Source organism: Rhinopithecus roxellana, chromosome 15 (genome assembly GCF_007565055.1).
Source record: "Rhinopithecus roxellana isolate Shanxi Qingling chromosome 15, ASM756505v1, whole genome shotgun sequence".
NCBI classification, from domain to species: Eukaryota; Metazoa; Chordata; class Mammalia; order Primates; family Cercopithecidae; genus Rhinopithecus; species Rhinopithecus roxellana.
The window spans coordinates 348,433-368,178 of record NC_044563.1 but is presented as its reverse complement, the minus strand read 5'-3'; the positions used below and the strand labels follow the sequence as shown (position 1 = coordinate 368,178).

Below are 19,746 nucleotides of genomic sequence, written 5' to 3'. Positions count from 1 at the left end.
CAGCGGAGGGTGGGTGAGGATTTCCCCATGTACCAGTGTGTGTTCATCTACCCACGAGGAATAAAACCATGCAGCTCCACACAGATGGTGCCCGGTGTTCACAGCAGAACTGCTCATGATAATGGATAAGTTGTTTTCATACAATGAGTTGTCAATGTTTAGTAATCATTGGTGTCGGTAAGAGTAATGTATCCATATGGAGGATTATTTGGCTATTAAAAAGGAATGAAGTTGTTTTTAATAGGGTCTTGCTATATTGCCCTGGCTGGAGTACATCGACTTCGCAGACGCAGTTACTGCTCATCGCAGCCTTGAACTGGCCTCAAGTGATCCTCCCACCTCAGCCTCCCCAGTAGATGAGACTGCAGGACACAGCACCATGCCCAGCTAGGAGTGAAGTTCTTTTACGTTCTGTGATGTGGGCGGACCCGGACAGAATGCTGAGTGAAAGAAGCCTGTCTCAAAAGGCCTGTGCCCTGTGATTCCATTTTTGTGAAATATCCAGAAAATGGAAGTCAGACAGAAAGTAGATTGTTTGAGGCTGGGAATGGGGACAAATAGGTTTGAGATTTCATTTTGGGGTGATGGTTTCACAGTTCTAAGATGACTGAATTATAGGGGCAAGTGGGTGAACTTGGTGTTTGCAAACGACACAAACGTAGTCACATCCCCAGAGCCTCGTTCTGCTGGGTCTCCTTGGAGATACTGGTGCTGTTAATAATTGGGAGCCACAGGACCTTTGATGTCCTCTTAGGACTTAGCCTGTTGACGGGCTCAGAGGCAGAGGCCTGACCTACTGTGGGAAGCCTTGAAGGATAGGAGGGACTCCTCAGCAGTGGAGGTTGGTGTGGGGAGGAGCCCTGCACTGGTTTTGATCAGGGGCACTGGCAGCCCAGCTGCCTCTGGTCTGCTGCTCTGCCCCAGGGTTGTCTCCTCTGCACCCTGGGTGGGCCAGGCGTGCCCAACCCAGGCTGGAACTGAGGAGAGACGGCCAGATGCCTGGTGTAAGGTAGGGTAGCTTGTTTTAGGTTCAGGGTGAGAAGCTGCAGCTCCATCGTACAGCCCAGTGCCTTTGGAGGGGTGGGGGCAAGTCCAGAAGCTGCTCCAGACCCTAGCAAATGGGGGCTCAAGGGACCTTCTTTTTGCAGTGCCTGGTATCCCTGGAGCCAGGAAGGACTAACCTGCAACCTGCAAAAAGGCATGGGGCACATGGGTCTAGACCTGGCAGAGGCTTTCAGGGAGGGGAGGAGGAAGGGGCCGCCCTAGAGTCGTGGGGAGGTCCCCTGCTGACCTCTGGGTGGGGCCCAGGGCAGTCCTTGGATCACTGGCAAGGCTGGACTTTCATGTCCACAACTGGGAGGCTGGACAGGTGTGGGTCCAGGAGCCCCCTTGCCTTGTTCTCCCTGTAGCCTGACCAAGACTCTCTGTGGCAGTCACCCTGTAATGCTTCTGGGAACAGAGGGACCACCCCATAGACCGCCAATCTCTAGCCCCACCAAGCCCTTCGTAGTGCAATCCATTGCATTCAAACTCCAGTTGACGAACTATTTGCAGGGCTGACCTGCTGCACTGGGTTTCAGGTTCGGGTTAGGATCCATAAAAAAGGTGGCCGGGTGCAGTGGCTGACACCTGTAATCTCTGCACTTTAGGAGGCTGCAGCAGGAGGATCACATGAACCCAGGAGTTTGAGACCAGCCTAGGCAGTGTGGTGAGACCCCATCTCTGCAAAAAATACAAAATTAGCCATGCATGGTGGTGCACACCTGTAATCCCAGCTACAGGAAGGAGAATCACTTGAGCCTGGGAGGTGGGCTACAGTGAGCCAATGATTGCACCACTGCACTCCAGCCTGGGCAACAGAGTGAAAGCCCTGTATTGAAAAATGGGGGCTGGGCGCGGTGGCTCACTCCTGTAATCCCAGCACTTTGGGAGGCCAAGGCGGGCGGATCATGAGGTCAGGAGATCGAGACCACGGTGAAACCCCGTCTCTACTAAAAATACAAAAAATTAGCTGGGCGCGGTGGCGGGTGCCTGTGGTCTCAGCTACTCAGGAGGCTGAGGCAGGAGAATGGCATGAACCCGGGAGGCGGAGCTTGCAGTGAGCCGAGATCGTGCCACCGCACTGCAGCCTGGGCGACAGAGTGAGAGACTGTCTCAAAAAAAAGAAAAACGGGGAGAGGACGGGCGGGGTGGCTCATGCCTGTAATCCCAGTACTTTGGGAGGCCGGGGTGGGTGGATCACAAGGTCAGGAGTTCAAGACCAGCTTGGCCAAAATGGTGAAACCCAGTCTCTACTAAATACACAAAAATTAGCTAGGCATGGTGGCTGGCACCTGTAATCCCAGGTACTCAGGAGGCTGAGGCAGGAGAATCGCTTGAACCCGGGAGGCGGAGGCTGTGGTTAACTGACATCGTGCCACTGCACTCCAGCCTGGGTGACAGAGTGAGACTCCCATCTCAAAAAAAGAAAAACGAAAACGGAGAACCATACGCAGTGGTCCCAGCACTTTGGGAGCCCAAAGCAGGACACATCACTTGAGATCAGGAGTTTGAGACCAGACTGGCCAACATGGTGAAACCCCGTTTCTACTAAAAATGAAAAAATTAGCCGGGTATTGTGGCGGGCACCTGTCATCCCAGCTACCCAGGAGGCTGAGGCAGGAGAATCTCTTGAACCCAGGAGGCGGAGGTTGCAGTGAGCCCAGATCACAGCACTGCACTCCAGCCTGAGTGACAGAGCAAGACTCCATCTCAAAAAAAAAAAAAAAAAGGCCAAGCACGGTGGCTCATGCCTGTAATCCCAGCACTTTGGAAGGCCGAGGCAGGTGGATCACTTGAGGTCAAGAGTTTAAGACCAACCTGGCCAACATTGTGAAACCCTGTCTCGCTGGGCATGGTGGCAGGTGCCTGTAATCCCGGCTACTTGCGGGGGCTGAGGTAAGGAGAATCACTTGAAACTGGGAGGCAGAGGTTGCAGGGAGATTGCACCACTGCCTGAGTGCATTCCAGCCTAGGCGACAGAATGAGATTGTCTCAAAAAGAAATGGGGGTGGCGACTTGAAGGCCAGTGGCTGGTGCGTGTGCTGCCCCCACAAGGTGGCACCATGACCCCATGCAGGAACCTGGCATCCCATGCAAGGTCTTGGCCATAACAGGTCAGGAGGGGGGTGGGGGCGGGGGGGCATAGGCAGTGCAGCCTTGACAGGGCATAGGAGGCCCAGGCCCTCAAAAGCAGGAGGGAGGGTGCGGCTGGGACCGCTCCTCTGGGAGTGCCCACATGTGCCCACGCTTGAGACTGCTTCAGTGTCCATTTGTGGCCCACCTGGGACAGCACCTTGGGAGCCCCTGGCATCAGAAGCCTGCCCTTTGCCTAACTCCACCCATGCACTCTACAGGCCTCAGGGCTCAGGCGGGTCCCTACCCAGGAAGGGTCGCCCCATCAAAGGCCTCCCAGCAACAACCCTGACTTGGGTTCCCAGGTGGTGGCCCAGGCAGTGGGTTGTGTCTGGAGTACCCTGACCCCAACCCCATCTCTTAAGTCCTAACCTCGGTTACAGCCCGTCACAGCTGGGGCAAGTGATGCTTAGGGGATAAAGGGGATGGAGACAGTGAATGAAACAGCACAGGAAAAGTGACTGCTTTAATGTATTAGGCAAAATTTTACATAAAATCAGAAATCTATGATTTATCCCTGCTCCAATTTGTAAAAAACGCAAGATTCATCAGAAGCCATGTGCAGTCAGACCCCAGCTGGCCGACGGTGCAGATCTGGAGTCCACCCTCAGAGTTGCATTACTTTCCGTTCTCTGCATTGAACATTTGTTCCTAGAAACAAACACAGCATGAGCTGTGTCTCCCAATCCTGCCTTCTGCACCCTGAAGCCCCACAAGGCACCATGTGGAAGGAGGGAGGCCCTTGTGGGGTCTGCACTCTGTGTGGGCCAGGGCCACAGGCTGGCCAACACCACAGTCACCACACAGGCCAGAGAGGAGCCAGGACCCACCAAGCATCCTGGGGGCAGCCCTAGGTGCCAGGCACCCTCCACCCTGGGATGGCCTCAGCAGGCCCCGCTTGCTGGGCAGCACGTGAATGAGACCTGGGGTCTCACCGAAGTTTTAACGGTGCCCAGCTTGAACCCTGACACCCAGGCCCGGGCTCTCATGGGGCTTGGCACATGTGGCCCCCCACACACAACACTCACTGTCAGCATCCGCTCCAGCTTCACTGCGTCAGCGGCAAACTTGCGGATCCCGTCAGAGAGCTTCTCCACAGCCATCTGGTCCTCATTGTGCAACCAGCGGAAAGCCTTCTCATCCAGGTGGACTTTTTCCAGGTCACTGGCTTGGGCTACGGGACAAGACCCCGCCTTCCATGCCTGCCCATGTCCCTGCCCACCTTGGCCCCTTGGGCTCAGGGCCTGAACCTGCTGCACCCAAGCATCTTCCACCAGGGCCAGGCCTCAGCCCCAGCAAGGCTCCTGCTGGAAGTGGGGTTCAGCCCACAGAGCCTCGGCTGACGCCTTTAGTGAGACTTGTTAGTAAAGCCAAGCCTTCCACTGAGGTCTGCTTCACCCTGATGTCTCCCGAGATGTGCTCGCCCCACAGGAGAGAGGGATCACCCACAGGGCAGCGCGGCAGGGCGGTGTTGGCCTTGCCCGCGCAGCAGCCACAGCTGGGCAGTGGGGCCTCACCCGCCTTGGCTGAGAGCACAGGCACCAGCTTGGCGTTGTCCTGGAGCAGCTCTCCCAGGAGCTTGGGTGAGATGGTGAGGAAGTCACAGCCGGCCAGTGCTTTGATCTCGCCCGTGTTGCGGAAGGAGGCGCCCATGACAATGGTTTTGTAGCCAAACTTCTTGTAGTAGTTGTAGATTTTAGTGACACTCTTTACCCCTGGGAAGAAACCAAGCTGTGACCAGGAAGGCTTCAGCAGAGGTACCACCGCACCTGCCCTCCCAATGCCTGCTGGCTGCACTACCTTGAGCCGCCACCCCTGCCTGCCCTGCGCAGACCTGTGCACCTCACTGCTTTTTGATGCGGCAGCTCCATCTTGGGCTCTTCCTGCCTGAGGTGCTGCTGAGGCTGCTCCCCTTACCCCATTACCTCAGAGGGACCCTCACCAGGGTCTTCCAGGGGCTCGTAGGATTTCTTGTCGGTGTTTGCCACATGCCAATCAAGGATGCGCCCAACAAATGGGGAGATGAGGGTCACACCCGCCTCGGCACAGGCCACAGCCTGGGCGAAGGAGAAGAGTAGCGTCATGTTGCAATGGATGCCGTGCTGCTCCTCGAGCTCCCTGTGGGGCGGGGGCAGGTGAGTGCAGGCCAGGTGCCCACCCAGAGCCAAGGCTGCCAAACATGCTCACGGGCCTTAAACAAAAACGGCAGGAACAGGCTCATGCCATTGTTAAGAACAAATCTGTAACACTCAAGAGGGTTCTAAATGGATAGTGGGTTATCGGTGACCAGGATTTTCTCCAACCCACATTACACAATAGACAAAGTCAAGGGAGGCCCTCCAAGGTGCCCGTGCTCTTGTGCCAGGCCAGCAACTCATTCCAGAACTCACCAGGGCTCAGCTCCCAGGCTAGAACCACTGGGTTGTCTCTGACCACATTCCAGTCCTCACCCTGTTCCACCCTAGCCATTCCTGGGGCCACCCCGCAGCAGGCCCACAGCACCCTGGTTTCTGCTGAGAGGAGCCTCTTGGCCACACTAGGCCCCTTGCCCAAGTCCCAGTGCACTTTGGACATCCTGGGGTTGATCCCCAAGGACAGGGCAGTGCCCATACTTTGCCATGTGGCTGGGGCATGGGATGAGACAGCCAAGACTGCTCAGGCACCTCCAGACACAAGTTCCCTCCCCAGGCGCCTCTGCCACATGGCCACCCGGGGTTGTTCGAGGGGGACAGCAGATGGCACAGCTGAGTTGGGAAACAGCCTGCAGTTCCTCCAGCAGTCACCCAGAGACTCCACTCCTAGGCATACGCCCATGAGAAACAAAAACGTGTCCAGGACAAAACTGGCACATCTGTGTTCCTAGCAGCAGATGTGTTCAAAGCAGCAAATGTGTTCAAAGCAGCAGTATACATCACAGCCCGAGAAATGGAAACCGACCACAGCACTATACATCACAGCTCAAGAGGTGGAAACCGACCAGGTGTCCATCAACAGATGAATAACTGGCCTATCCATGAAATGGAGTATTTTTCAACATATAAAAACAAATGGGCCGGGTATGGTGGCTCATACCTGTAATCCCAACACTTCGGGAGGCCGAGGCGGTGGATCACCTGAGGTTGGGAGTTTGAGACCAGCCTAACATGGAGAAACCCCATCTCTACTAAAAATATAAAATTAGCCGGGCGTGGTGGCGCCTGCCTGTAATCCCAGCTACTCAGGAGACTGAGGCAGGAGAATCACTTGAACCCAAGAGGTGGAGGTTGCAGTGAGCTGAGATAGCACCACTGCACTCCAGCCTGGACGAGAGCGAACTCCATCTCAAAAAAAAAAAAAAAAAAAAAACCCACAAACGAGGCCAGGCACAATGGCTCATGCCTGTAATCTCAGCACTTTGGGAGGCCAAGATGGGTAGAGATCTGTTGAGCCCAGGGATTCGAGACCAGCCTGGGGGACATGGTGAAATTACCCAGGAGTGGTGTGCGTGCTGTCATCCCAGCCACTTGGGGGACTGAGATGGAAAGATCACTTGGGCCTGGAGTCAAGGCTGTAGTGAGCTGAGTTTGTGTCACTGCACTCCAGCCATGGTGAAAAAGTGAGATGCTATCTCAGAGCCGGTCAGTGATGGCACGTGGTAGAACATGTAAACACACAGATGTGGAAACAAAACACTTCTTCCTGATGTGAATTATTTGAGTGTAGCATTGGCTGCTCCTGGGTGAGAACATCATACAGGAGTTTTACTTTGTTGTATTTTTTAGTAGAGATGGGGTTTCACCGGGTTAACCAGGATGGTCTCGATCTCCTGACCTCGTGATCCGCCCGTCTCGGCCTCCCAAAGTGCTGGGATTACAGGCGTGAGCCACCGCGCCCGGCCTTTGTTTTACACATTTTCTGTCTCTTCCATTCTGAACATACATACGTTTGGTTTGGTTTTTCTGAGACAGGGTCTCACTCTGTCACCTAGGCTGGAGTGCGGTGGTGCGATCACAGCTACTGGAACCTCAACCTCTTCTTGCTCAGGCGATCCTCCCACCTTAGCCTCCTAAGTAGCTGGAATCACAGGTGTGTGCCATCACGCCCGGCTAATTTTTTTTTTTTTCCAGATGGAGTCTCACTCTGTCACCCATGCTAGAGTGCAGTGGCGCAAACTCGGCTCACTGCAAGCTCTGCCTCCCGGGTTCACGCCATTCACATGTCTCAGTCTCCCAAGTAGCTGGGACTATAGGCGCCGCCACCACACCCGGCTAATTTTTATATTTTCAATAGAGACGGGGTTTCACCTGTTAGCCAGGATGGTCCCCATCTCCTGACTTCATGATCTGCCTGCCTCGGCCTCCCAAACTGCTGGGATTACAGGCGTGAGCCACTGCGCCCGGCCTAAAATTTTTTTATATTTTTGTAGAGACAAGGTTTCACTTCATTGCCCAGGCTGGTCTGGAACTCCTGGGCTCAAGTGATCCTCCCATCTCAGCCTCCCAAATTGCTGGGATTATAGGCATGAGCCATCTTGCCCAGGCAGCATATATTTTATATAACAATAGTTTACTTTTTAAAAATCATGTAAATACAGGCTTATGTTGATCAGGACAGAGGAATGAAAGAATCTGCAGGTGTTAACTCGTGGCTTTTCTTCTCTGCTGGGTGGGTGGATGGTACTTCCTGGGAAATCCCTCATTTCTGATCACCAGCAAGTCAGGGAGCTGGCTCTGGAGCAGAGGGCAGGTCTAGATTGGCACCAGCTGGTCAAGTCCAAGCTGTGGGCTGTGCTCCCCAGGCTGGCATTCCCCAGGGCTGAGAGTCAAACTTGCCTGATGCCACGTACACCTTGCCCCGACAACAGAGGAAAAGTCTCTGAAAGCTCCTTCCTTGTGGGGGACCACTTACTTTCCAGCCTGAATTCCTTCCCAGGTTGATGACAGCTTTATAAGAATTCGGTCCTTGCTGATCCCAGCTTCCTTATAGAGCTCGATGAGCCGCCTGGCTCTGGCCACCATCGCATCTTTATCAAAGGAGAGCCTGTAGGAGCAAGGACCCATCCCCTCAGATCATGCAGGCTGCCCAAAAGCAGAGCAAGTTGGAGGCCGGGCGTCGGCCCAGGTCAGTTTTGAGCTGCACCACTGTAAGCACCAACCACTGCCCCCAACCTTCCCCTCACCTGAGGTTTGCAAAATGGCTGTGACAGCGACTCACACCCAGCCTCACAAAGATCCTCAGGGGGATCCACAGGCCACACTTTGTATTAAAAACACTGGGCCGGGCGCGGTGGGTCACGCCTGGAATCCCAGCACTTTGGGAGGCTGAGGGGAGAAGATCATGAGGTCAAGAGATCGAGACCATCCTGGCCAACATGGTGAAACCCTGTCCCTACTAAAAATACAAAAAAATTAGCCGGGCGTGGTGGCGGCATCTGTAGTCCCAGCTACTCGGGAGGCTGAGGCAGGAGAATCGCTTGAACCCGGGAGGCGAAGGCTGCAGTGAGCTGAGATCCGGCCACTGCACTCCAGCCTGGCGACAGAGCGAGACTCCGTCTCAAAAAACAAACAAAACAAAACAAATCAAAACAAAAAACACTAGCGGCCAGGCACAGTGGCTCATGCCTGTAATCCCAGCACTTTGGGAGGCTGAGGTGGGTGGATCATGAGGTCAGGAGTTCAAGATCAGCGTGGCCAAGATGATGAAACCCCATCTCTACTAAAAATACAAAAAATTAGCTGGGCTGTGGTGGCGAGTGCCTGTAATCTCAGCTACTTGCCAGGCTGAGGCAGAGAAATGCTTGAACCCAGGAGGCAGAAGTTGCAGTGAGCTGAGATTGCACCACTGTATTCCAGCCTAGGTGACAGTGCAAGACTCCATCTCAAAAATAAATAAATAAATAAAAATAAAAATAAAAACCACTAGAGATCAGTTGCTAAACAAGGAGCTCTTGGTCGTCAGTACCAACTGTGGGAAAGCTCAGAATAAACCTCTTGGGCCCCTGGGATGGAGACTATGGGTGGAGCAGCCGCTTGACCTCACGTTGACGTCCACGTGTGCAACTGTGGACACCTGACCAGCCTGTCCAGCGCAGGAGCAAGCATCCTTACCTTGCGTCTACTTCTGTGGATACTCGGCCCGGAATCTTCTTTAGTATTTCTGCTCCAAACAACACAAAAAGTTTATCAATAGCATTTTTAATCTGGTCCTCTTGTGACCTGAAATTCAAAGGGAAAAAAGCAGGTTAGAAGCTTCTAAGGTTCAAGTGCACAAGAGTCTACAAAATGAATTCTGTTATTTCTTTGCCAAATTTCCTTCCATCTTTTCTCTTAAAACATTTTTTTTGCCGGGCGCGGTGGCTCAAGCCTGTAATCCCAGCACTTTGGGAGGCTGAGACGGGCGGATCACGAGGTCAGGAGATCGAGACCATCCTGGCTAACACGGTGAAACCCCAGTCTCTACTAAAAAATACAAAAAACTAGCCGGGCGAGGTGGCAGGCGCCTGTAGTCCCAGCTACTCGGGAGGCTGAGGCAGGAGAATGGCGTAAACCCGGGAGGCGGAGCTTGCAGTGAGCTGAGATCCGGCCACTGTACTCCAGCCTGGGCGACAGAGCGAGACTCCGCCTCAAAAAAAAAAAAAAAAAAAAAAAAAAAAACATTTTTTTATTGTAGCCAAATAGTACATATAAGGTAAAATTTCCCATCTTATCCTTTTTTTTTTAAATTTTTTCCAAGACAGGGTCTCACTCAGTCGCTCAGGCTAGAGTGCAGTAGTGTGATTACGGCTCACTACAGCCTTGACCTCCTGGGCTCAAGTGATCCTCCCGCCTCAGCCTCCCAAGTAGCTGGGACTACAGGTGCACATCTCCATGACCGGCTAATTTTTAAATTTTTTTGGAGAGATAGAGTTTCGCCCTGTTGCCTAGACTGTTCTCGAACTCTTAGGCTGAAGGGATCCTCTCATCTTGGCCTACCAAAGCACTGGGGTTACAGGCGAGCACCACTGCCCCCAACCTGCCATTTTTCAGTATATTCAGCACATTCACAATTCTGTACAGCCGTCACCATCTCTCTCCAGAGCTCTTTTCGTCATCCCAAACTGCATCCCTCTATCTTCTGGCACTTGCAAAATATGATTATATTTTCCATCTCTTCAAAGTCACTGGACAGACACTAGGTGAAGTCCATGATGCTGTTCCAAAATCTGAGTGGCCTCGTTAGCCCACTACACACAGGAAGATCTTCAGCTAGATGCTCGGGGGTCAGAATTCTTGGGCCAGACTGGGTGCGATGGCTCACGCCTGTCATCACAGCACGTTGGCAGGCCAAGGTGGGCAGACTGCTCAAACTCAGGAGTTCGAAACCAGCCAGGGCAACATGGTGAAACCCTGCCTCGTTGGCAGGCCAAGGTGGGCAGACTGCTCAAACTCAGGAGTTCGAAACCAGCCAGGGCAACATGGTGAAACCCTGCCTCTACAAACAAATATGAAGATTAGCCAGGTGTGGTAGCGTGCACCTGCATGTAGTCCCAGCTACTTGGGAGGCTGAGGTGGGAGGATGGCTTGAGTCCAGGACATCAAGGCTGCAGTGAGCTGAGATTGTGAGACTGCACTGCAGCCTAGTTGACAGAGTCAAACGTTATCTCAAAAAAAAAAAAAAAAAAAAAAAAAAATTATTAGGCCACCTGGACATGGGGGCAGGGCTCATCTGTTGATCACCCAGCTAAGCAAAGGCAACAGTGTCATCCAATAACAAGAGCACCAAGGCCTCGCGGATGCCACAGGGGCGCAACACCATGAGAGGAGAAAAGGGGAGCTACGATGAGAGAGGAGAGGGTCAGACTCAGCGTCCAGAGTGGCTTTCCCACTCACCAGCCACCTGGACCTAAGCAAAGCCAGTACCAGAGCCAGCACCTACCTGCTCCTGTGTGGTGCCCACATTGCCTGCTCGGCACCATCTTCAAGCTTTGAATTATTACCCTGAAGAGAATCTAAAATATGCAAAGCCATGAGCATGAAGAGTGCTCTACAGGTGCTTGGTTGGGTAAGGGGGTGGGACCTACTGCAAACAGGTGCCAGAGAACATTCTGGGAGTTATAAAAGCTATTAAAAAATTAAAAAGCAGCCGGGCGCGGTGGCTCAAGCCTGTAATCCCAGCACTTTGGGAGGCCAAGACAGGCGGATCATGAGGTCAGGAGATCGAGACCATCCTGGCTAACATGGTGAAACCCCGTCTCTACTAAAAACTACAAAAAACTAGCCAGGCGAGGTGGCGGCACCTGTAGTCCCAGCTACTTGGGAGGCTGAGGCAGGAGAATGGCGTGAACCCGGGAGGCGGAGCTTGCAGTGAGCTGAGATCCGGCCACAGCACTCCAGCCTGGGTGACAGAGCCAGACTCCGTCTCAAAAAAAAATTAAAAAGCCAGGCACGGTGGCTCATGTCTATAATCTGAGCACTGCGGGAGGCCAAGGCAGGTGGATCACTTGAGGTCAGAAGTTCGAGACTGGCCTGGCCAACATGGTGAAACCCTGTCTTCACTAAAATACAAAAAATTATAGCCGGGTATAGTGGCTCATGTCTGTAATGCCAACTACTTGGCAGGCTGAGGCAGGAGAATCACTTGAATCCAGAAGGTGGAGGTTGCAGTGAGCCAAGTTCATGTCAGTGCACTCCAGCCTGGACAACAAAAGCAAAACTCTGTCTCAAAAAAAAAAAAAAAGTCAGGAGTGGTGGCGCACACCTGTAATCCCAGCTAATTGGGAAGCTGAGGCAGGAGAATCACTTGCACCGGGGAGGCGCAAGTTCTAGCGAGCCAAGATCACTCCACTATACTCCAGCCTGGGTGACAGAGCGAGACTCCGTCTGAAAAATAAAACATAAAATAAAATGACAGCCAGAAGATAAGTATTACCAGAGCTGGGGAGACTGACTGCAGAAGGGGAGGAGGGCCTCTGGGGGTCTGCGAGTGCCCTGCATCCGGACTGGGGTGGTGTTCACTGGGTGTGCACACATTGGCAAGACTCCAAGCTGCTCACCACGGGTGCAGGTCACTCCATGCAGGTTACACTTTGATAAACAAAAACAGGCAGAAAGACAGGGTTTTTTCTTCCCTTGAGTTCATGGTGTTTGAGAGCTAAAATTCAGTTAGGGAGGGAAACAAGGCCAACTAGACTAGCATGAGGGCCTAGCTGGGACCCTCCCGAGTCCAGGCACTCACCCGCCCAGCTTCCTGCCATAGGCGATCGCCTCCTCCACCAGCTCCTGGTAAGCGGGCATCTGCGCTGCGGCCAGGATCAGGGACGGGTTGGTGGTAGCATCCTGGGGCTTGTACTCGTCGATGGCTAGGGAAATAGTTTCAAAAGCCAAAGTAAGTGGAGCGCTTGCCTCCAACTGGAAACACGTGAAGGAACCCTGTAAGTCCCCAGGACGTTAGGGGAGTCCAGAGCATTTCCCAAAGTGGGGTCCAGCCCACACTTCTCACACCTTCCTGGTCACCGAAGGTTTGTCAAGATGCGGCTGTTTGCACAATGATGAAACAACAGCACTAAGTGCCCAGAGATCAAATATGCCCCTGCAAGAGCTGACTTGTAACAGCATGGGAGTGAGAGGTGAGACAACTGGGAGAACGCTGGCCGTAGGAAAATATGCTTCCCGCTGCCATACCACCACAAGGAGGCGCACGGTCTAGAGTCAATGACCCACCTGTGAACGCTGATCTTCTGGGTTACAGAGATCAGCTACAAGAGTCAAAAAGCCAAGGGGAAAAGCACTCAGGGTACACAGCATTGCTCCAAAAATAATTATCTGCAAGCCTAGCTGCCGAAGCGGCCTCTAACCGGAAATCAGCTTATCTAATAGTTGCTGAACCGCACTGCTGCAACTTTAAGACTAATTTTACCCACTGCCATCACTCACCAATCATTCTCTTTAGGTTTCATAAAATGACTAAATTAGCACGCCTGTAGTCTCAGCTACTCAAGAGGCTGAGGCAGGAGGATCGCTTGAGCCCAGGAGGTTGAGACTACAGTGAGCCGTGATTATGCCACGACACTCCCACCTGGGCGAGAGAGCAAGAACCCATCTCTTAAGAAAATAAATTCAGGCCGGGTGCAGTGGCTCACACCTGTAATCCCCGCATTTTGGGAGGCCAAGGCTGGTGGATTGCCTGAGGTCAGGAGTTCGAGACCTGCCTGGCCAACATGATGAAACCCCGTCTCTACTAAAAATACAAAAATGAGATGGGCGTGGTGGCACATGCCTGTAATCCCAGCTACTCAGGAGGCTGAGGCAAGAGAATCGCTTGAACCCAGGAGGTGGAGGTTGCAATGAGCCGAGATCGCACCACTGCACTCCAGCCTGGGTGACAGAGACCCTCTTTCATAAATAAACAAACAAATAAATAAATATCGCATTCAGTAGCTTCTCCCGGTAACTTGACAAAACCTGATCTAAGAATCCTTTTAGTTGGAGTGGGCAACTTTGACAACGTCTCAAGTTTTTGTTCAAATTGTACTGGTGATCAAAGTCGACATTCTTTGCTTTGATAAACCCAGTCATAAAATGCTACTCAGTGGCTGGGCACAGTGGCTCACACCTGTAATCCCAGCACTTTGGGAGGCTGATGGGGGTGGATCACTTGAGGTGAGGAGTTCGAGACCAGCCTGGCTAACATGGTGAAACCGTGTCCTTACTAAAAATATAAAAATTAGGCCGGGCGCGGTGGCTCAAGCCTGTAATCCCAGCACTTTGGGAGGCCGAGACGGGCGGATCACGAGGTCAGGAGATCGAGACCATCCTGGCTAACACGGTGAAACCCCGTCTCTACTAAAAAATACAAAAAACTAGCTGGGCGATGTGGCGGGCACCTGTAGTCCCAGCTACTCGGGAGGCTGAGGCAGGAGAATGGCGTAAACCCAGGAGGCGGGGCTTGCAGTGAGCTGAGATCCGGCCATTGCACTCCAGCCTGGGCGACAGAGCGAGACTCTGTCTCAAAAAAAAAAAAAAAAAAAAAAAAAAAAATATATATATATATATATAAATTAGCCAGGCATGGTGGTGCATGCCTATAATCCCAGCTACTCGGGAGGCTGCGGCAGGAAGATCGCTTGAACCCGGGAGGTGGAGGTTGCAGCGAGCTGAGATTGTGCCACTGCACTCCAGCCTGGGCAATGGCAGCAAGACTCTGTTGCAAGGACCAAAAAAAAAAAGTTTTTTTCTTCAGAGTAACCAACTAAACAGTTCAAAAAGTCCAAAGTTGTAGCCACCGAGTAGCTTTTTTTCTTTTTGACAGAGTCTCACTCCATCATTCAGGGAGTATCTGGAAGCTCCCTGAACCCTGTCCTCTTGGGCCTTTTATGGAGACTCCATTGGAGAGACATGACTGAATTATTATCATCTAATGAGCAAGGAAACCCAGCAACGCCTCTCTGTTCACATTCTGACTGTCCTCTGTGCAACATTCCTTCCTCCAGGCTATGTGGTGGGACCCCTTCTGAAATGAGGGTCTTAGGACCCACAATTAGAAAAGCAAGTGGAGGGCCAGGCGCAGTGCCTCACGCCTGTAATCCCAGCACTTTAGGGGGCTGAGGCGGGCGGATCACGAGGTCAGGAGATCAAGACCATCCTGGCTAACACAGTGAAACCCCGTCTCTACTAAAAATACAAAAAATTAGCTGGGCGTGGTGGCGGGCTCCTGTAGTCCCAGCTACTCAGGAGGCTGAAGCAGAAGAATGGCGTGAACCTGGGAGGCAGAGCTTGCAGTGAGCCTAGATCACGCCACTGACTCAAGCCTGGGCGAGAAAGTGAGACTCCACCTCAAAAAAAAAAAAAAAAAAGAAAAAAGAAAAAAAAGAAAAGCAAGTAGAGAATTTCTTTATGGACAGCTCCAAAACAGAAAGAAAGGGAGGAAAGATTCCTCCCTTGGAGAGAGAAAGGAGCAAGTAAGAGAGGAGAAGAAGGTCAGCGACGGAAATTCTGTTTTCCGAGGCCTGCTCCTGAGGCCTAGAGTGCCCCAACATTGTAACAGGACTGTAGGAGTTATGAGACAGGAACTGTGCACACACGCATGCATGCATGCACACATAACAATTACCTTCAAATGAGGTTCATGGTTTATTATTATTATTGTTATTTTGAAATGGAGACTCGCTCTGTCGCTCAGGCTAGAGTGCAGTGGCGCAATCCCGGCTTACTGCAACCTCCGTCTTCTGGGTTCAAGCAGTTCTCTCACCTCAGCCTCTCAAGTAGCTGGGATTACAGGCACTTGCCACCATACCCAGCTAATTTTTTGTATTTTTAGTAGAGATAGGGTTTCACCATGTTGGCCAGGCTGGTCTCGATCTCTTGACCTCAGGTGATCCACCTGCCTCAGCTTCCCAAAGTGCTGGGATTACAGGCATGAGCCACTGAGGCTGGCCCCAACTTTCTCTTGTTCTTTGGACAGATCGAAGACCACCCAGTCTGCTTGAATTGCAATTTTTTCTTCCCAAATAAAAAGTTAAATTTAGAGATTCGTCTCTACATTTTGACTTCAACACAGATACCACATGGTTATCTTCAACAAGGACTGTTAGCTGGGCGTGGTGGCGCATACCTGTAGTCCCAGCTACTTGGGAGGCTGAGGTGGGGGAAATCACCTCAGCCCAGGAGGTCAAGGCTGCAGTGAGCCGTGTTGCACCACGTGACTGCACCACTGTACAGCCTGGGTGACAAAGCAAGACCCTATCTCAAAAAAAAAAAAAACCCAAAAACAAAAACCCAAGAATTATTTTCTTTATTCTTTTAACACATTAGTTCTTTCTCAAGTAACCAAGCTAGGAATTCAAAGAAGCCAACGAGGCTTAACCTGGGGTTTTGTTGATCAGGCTGTCCAGATGGAGAGTGGAGGTGAAGAGGTATGCCCACTGACACCCATAGAATGGCCCATCGCTCCAGATTAGCCAGTTCAGTAACTTTATTTGGAAAATAAGTATTTTTTTTTGAGACAGGGTCTTGCTTTGTCTCCTAAGCTGGAGTGCAGTGGTGCAGTCACAGCTCACTGCTGCCTCAACCTCCTGGGCTTAAGTGATCCTCCCAACTCAGCCTCCTGAGTAGCTGGGACTACAGGTGTGCGCCAATATGCCTGGCTATTTTTTTTGTGTAGGCATGGGGTTTTACTATGTTGCCAAGGCTGGAATAAGTACTTTCAAAGGGTCTTTTAATGACAAAACTATAGAGGTAGAGAACAGGTTAGAGGTTGCCAAGGAACAGGGAATGAGGTGTCTCTCAGGAACACGGGGATCTCAGTGACAATGGGACAGCTATGTCCTGTCACAGCAGTCACAGGAATTTACACACTTTATGAAACTGTCACATAGTCTCCTTTCCCCAGTACAGGGGGAAACTGGGGAGCCCTGAGCCAGGCCTGCAGTCTGTAACAGCATCAGCATCACAGCAGTGCCCACTTCCCGGTGTGGATACCATGCTATGGTTACATGAGATGTCACCACGAGGGACAGTGGTTGAAGGGTTCATAGGACTGTATGGGCTGATTTTGCAACTTCTGTGTATCTATACCCATTTCAACATGACAAGTTAAGAAAAAGCCTGTCTTGGCACAGTGTTGACGCAGGTCTGCCAGAATGCCCTGAATGAGGCACTGAAAACAGCCCATTTCATCCTGTAAAATCACCCCTTGATAAAGTCAGCTTTTAGCAAATGGCTTTTACAAAATTAAAACAAAACCAAGGCCCACTGGGGCAAAAATGGGTTTCAGGGTCCAGGGTCCCTTAAACCGAATGCAAACTGGGGAGGGTCACACTGTGGGAAGAAAACTGGGGGGGTCACACTGTGGGAAGAAAACTGAGGGGGTCACACTGTGGGAAGAGAAATGGGGAGGGTCACAGTCACACTGTGGGGAGAGCATTCACAGTTTTCTTCTATTTCCAGAGGCCTGTGCCTCCCTCCCACAAGGAGTGAAGAACCTTCACTTCACAAAACACAGATCACAAACCCAACAGATTATTTTACAACTACATAACACTGATGAACATATACTATCAATGAATGTATTTTTTTGTTAATATTCATTAAAAAAAAATATGTCAGGACTTGGGTTTAGAAGATTTTTTTTTTTTTGAGATGGAGTCTCGCTCTGTTGCCCAGGTTGGAGTGCAGTGGCGCTCACTGCAACCTCCGCCTTCTGAGTTCAGCGATTCTCCTGCCTCAGCCTCCCAAGTAGCTGGGATTACAGGCATGCAACACCACGCCCAGCTAATTTTTATATTTTTAGTAGAGACAGGGATGCACCATGTTGGTCAGGCTGGTGTCAAACTCCTGACCTCGTGATCCACCTGCTTCGGCCTCCCAAAGTACTGGGATTACAGGCGTGAGCCACCTCGCCGGGCCAGAAGATTTATTTAAAAAAACAATACAAGGCTGGCGCGGTGGCTCAGCCTATAATCCCAGCACTTCGGGAGGCCGAGGCGGGCGGATCACGAGATCAGGAGATCGAGACCACGGTGAAACCCCGTCTCTACTAAAAATACAAAAAAGTACCTGGGTGCAGGGGCGGGCGCCTGTAGTCCCAGTTACTCGGGAGGCTGAGGCAGGAGAATGGCGTGAACCCGGGAGGCAGAACTTGCAGTGAGCCGAGATCACGCCACTGCATTCTGGCCTGGGCCACAGAGGAGACTCCGTCTCAACCAAAAAAAAAAAAAAAAAGAAAAAAGAAGGGAATAAACTGAGCAGCAGAAAAATGTGTAGCCCCTTTTCTGGAGCTTTCTTTCTTATAGAGAGAGAGGTCTGGACTACAACAGGGGGCTGTGTGTGTGAGGGACTCACAGCTCTAGCTTTGGATCTCCCAAAGAGGGGTCTGGAGCAGACTGTAGCACCCCAAGCCAGTCGCTGAATCCCCATCTTTGACGGTTAAGCAGCCAAATATGCCAGTTCACTCTCTAGGCTCTGTTAGATAAACAATGCCCTTACTCAGTTACCGAAGAGGAATTAAAGCCTGTTTCTCAAGTCACCATGAGAAAGCAGAAAAGAGAGGAAGTCACTTCCGTATTAGGTGCTCACAGCATTCATCCATGAAGCGTTTCATGATTTTCTTAAAAAATATCACTTGTTCTCAACAAAACATAGACACAAGGCTCGTCTACTCTGCACTGCAGAGGACAGAAGAGCTAAGTATTAATAAAATAACCCTTCTTTGTATTTTCCAAGTTCTCTCCAATGTAAACAATTCAAGCCCAGGAAAATCCAGTATTTAACAGTGGAACAACCCTGTGCTGTCATGGGCACCGGCTTTTACCCACCCGGTGCGCCTGGCGGTGGCTGTCCACCAGGCCGGGCACCTGCCGCCCACGGGGTTGTCCCACTGGGCACCGCAGGGCTCAAGGGCGGTGGCGGCACTGGCAGCTTCTGGTCAGAGCTAGCTCATGTCCCCGCTCTACAGACAACATCAGCCCAACAAAATTGCAGCTCACTGACCACAAACCGGCCACGTGGAAGTCAGCTCGAAGCTCTACCCCGAATCTCTCCTGAACTCAAAGTCACTGAAAGCTGCCTCGATCCATGAGGGTGCAGAGGGGCTCCCGCGGGCTGCCCACAGCCAGTCCCGGGGGCGGGGCCTGAGGGCGCAGCCGACCCACCCTGGGAGGAGGGCGAGGGCGAGGCTGGGATACCGGTTTCGTGCCCTACGGCTCGCAAGGACCCGTCGGTCCCGCCCGCACCGCTGACCCCAGCCCCGAGCCCCTCACGGCTGACCCCAGCTCCTCACTGCTGCCCCCGGCCCCGCTCCCCTCACGGCCGCCCTTGGCCCAAGCATCCGGCACCTGCGCTCATTCCCCCCGGAACCGAGCCGCCTGGGGCACCGCCACCCGGTCCGCGTCCCGGAACTGGGGACTTGGGGAAATCGGGGCGCCGGGGCCTCCGGAGGGCGCTTGCGCCGCGTGCCCGGACTCCACGCCGTCCTCACCGTGGAAGTCGCCCGTGTCGGCCACCACGGTGGTGAACTGCTTGAGCTGGTCTAGCGCCGACTCCATCCTCTGACGCTTCACGGGTGAGCTCGACATAGCAAGGCCGAGGGGGCTGCTGCTGCGGCGGCGACGCGACGGGCGCGCGGGCGGCCCACAATGCCCCGCGGGCGCCGGCCAATCGGAGAGCGGCGCGGGAGGGCGAGGCCGGCGGGTCCCTACGCGCCCGGACGAAGCCCCGCCCCCGGGGACGGGCTCCAGCCCCAAGGCCGGGTCGCGCATCTCACGGCAGAGAGCGCCGCGCGGGTCCTACGGGCGGGGTCTCCCCGGGTTCGCAGCAGCTGCCGCGGACGGACCTGGGAAAACACCGGCACGACACGGAGCGGCTGGCCCTCGCCTCCTTCCTGCCCTGCGGGACGCACCGGGAGGGCTGGAGGAGATGGACCCAGCCCAGGCGCCGACCCCGCGGGGCCGAACCCGCCAGGGCCGAACCCGGCGAGGCGAGGCGAGATCCGTGGTGGGGCCAGGACTGGGGTCGGGGGCCGCTGCAGGAAGCAGGGGAGGGAGCGGCGGGGGACGCCTTGCAGGTGCGGGAGGCAGAGCAGGGGGCGGCTGCAGAGCTTGGGCGCCGGACGCGGCGGGGA

General features: G+C 53.0%; 1 protein-coding gene across 1 annotated transcript; it reads right to left on the bottom strand.

The window, feature by feature from the left end:
* Window positions 1–3,613: 3,613 nt before the first annotated feature.
* Window positions 3,614–19,283, bottom strand: TALDO1 (transaldolase 1). The gene is made up of 8 exons (XM_010389145.2): window positions 19,105–19,283; window positions 12,367–12,490; window positions 9,261–9,368; window positions 8,062–8,193; window positions 5,117–5,292; window positions 4,692–4,889; window positions 4,203–4,348; window positions 3,614–3,825 (listed from the first exon to the last, which is right to left on the bottom strand). Exons 1-8 carry the CDS (start codon window positions 19,199–19,201, stop codon window positions 3,793–3,795), a joined length of 1,014 nt encoding a protein of 337 aa, XP_010387447.1. The 5' UTR covers window positions 19,202–19,283; the 3' UTR covers window positions 3,614–3,792.
* Window positions 19,284–19,746: the final 463 nt, after the last annotated feature.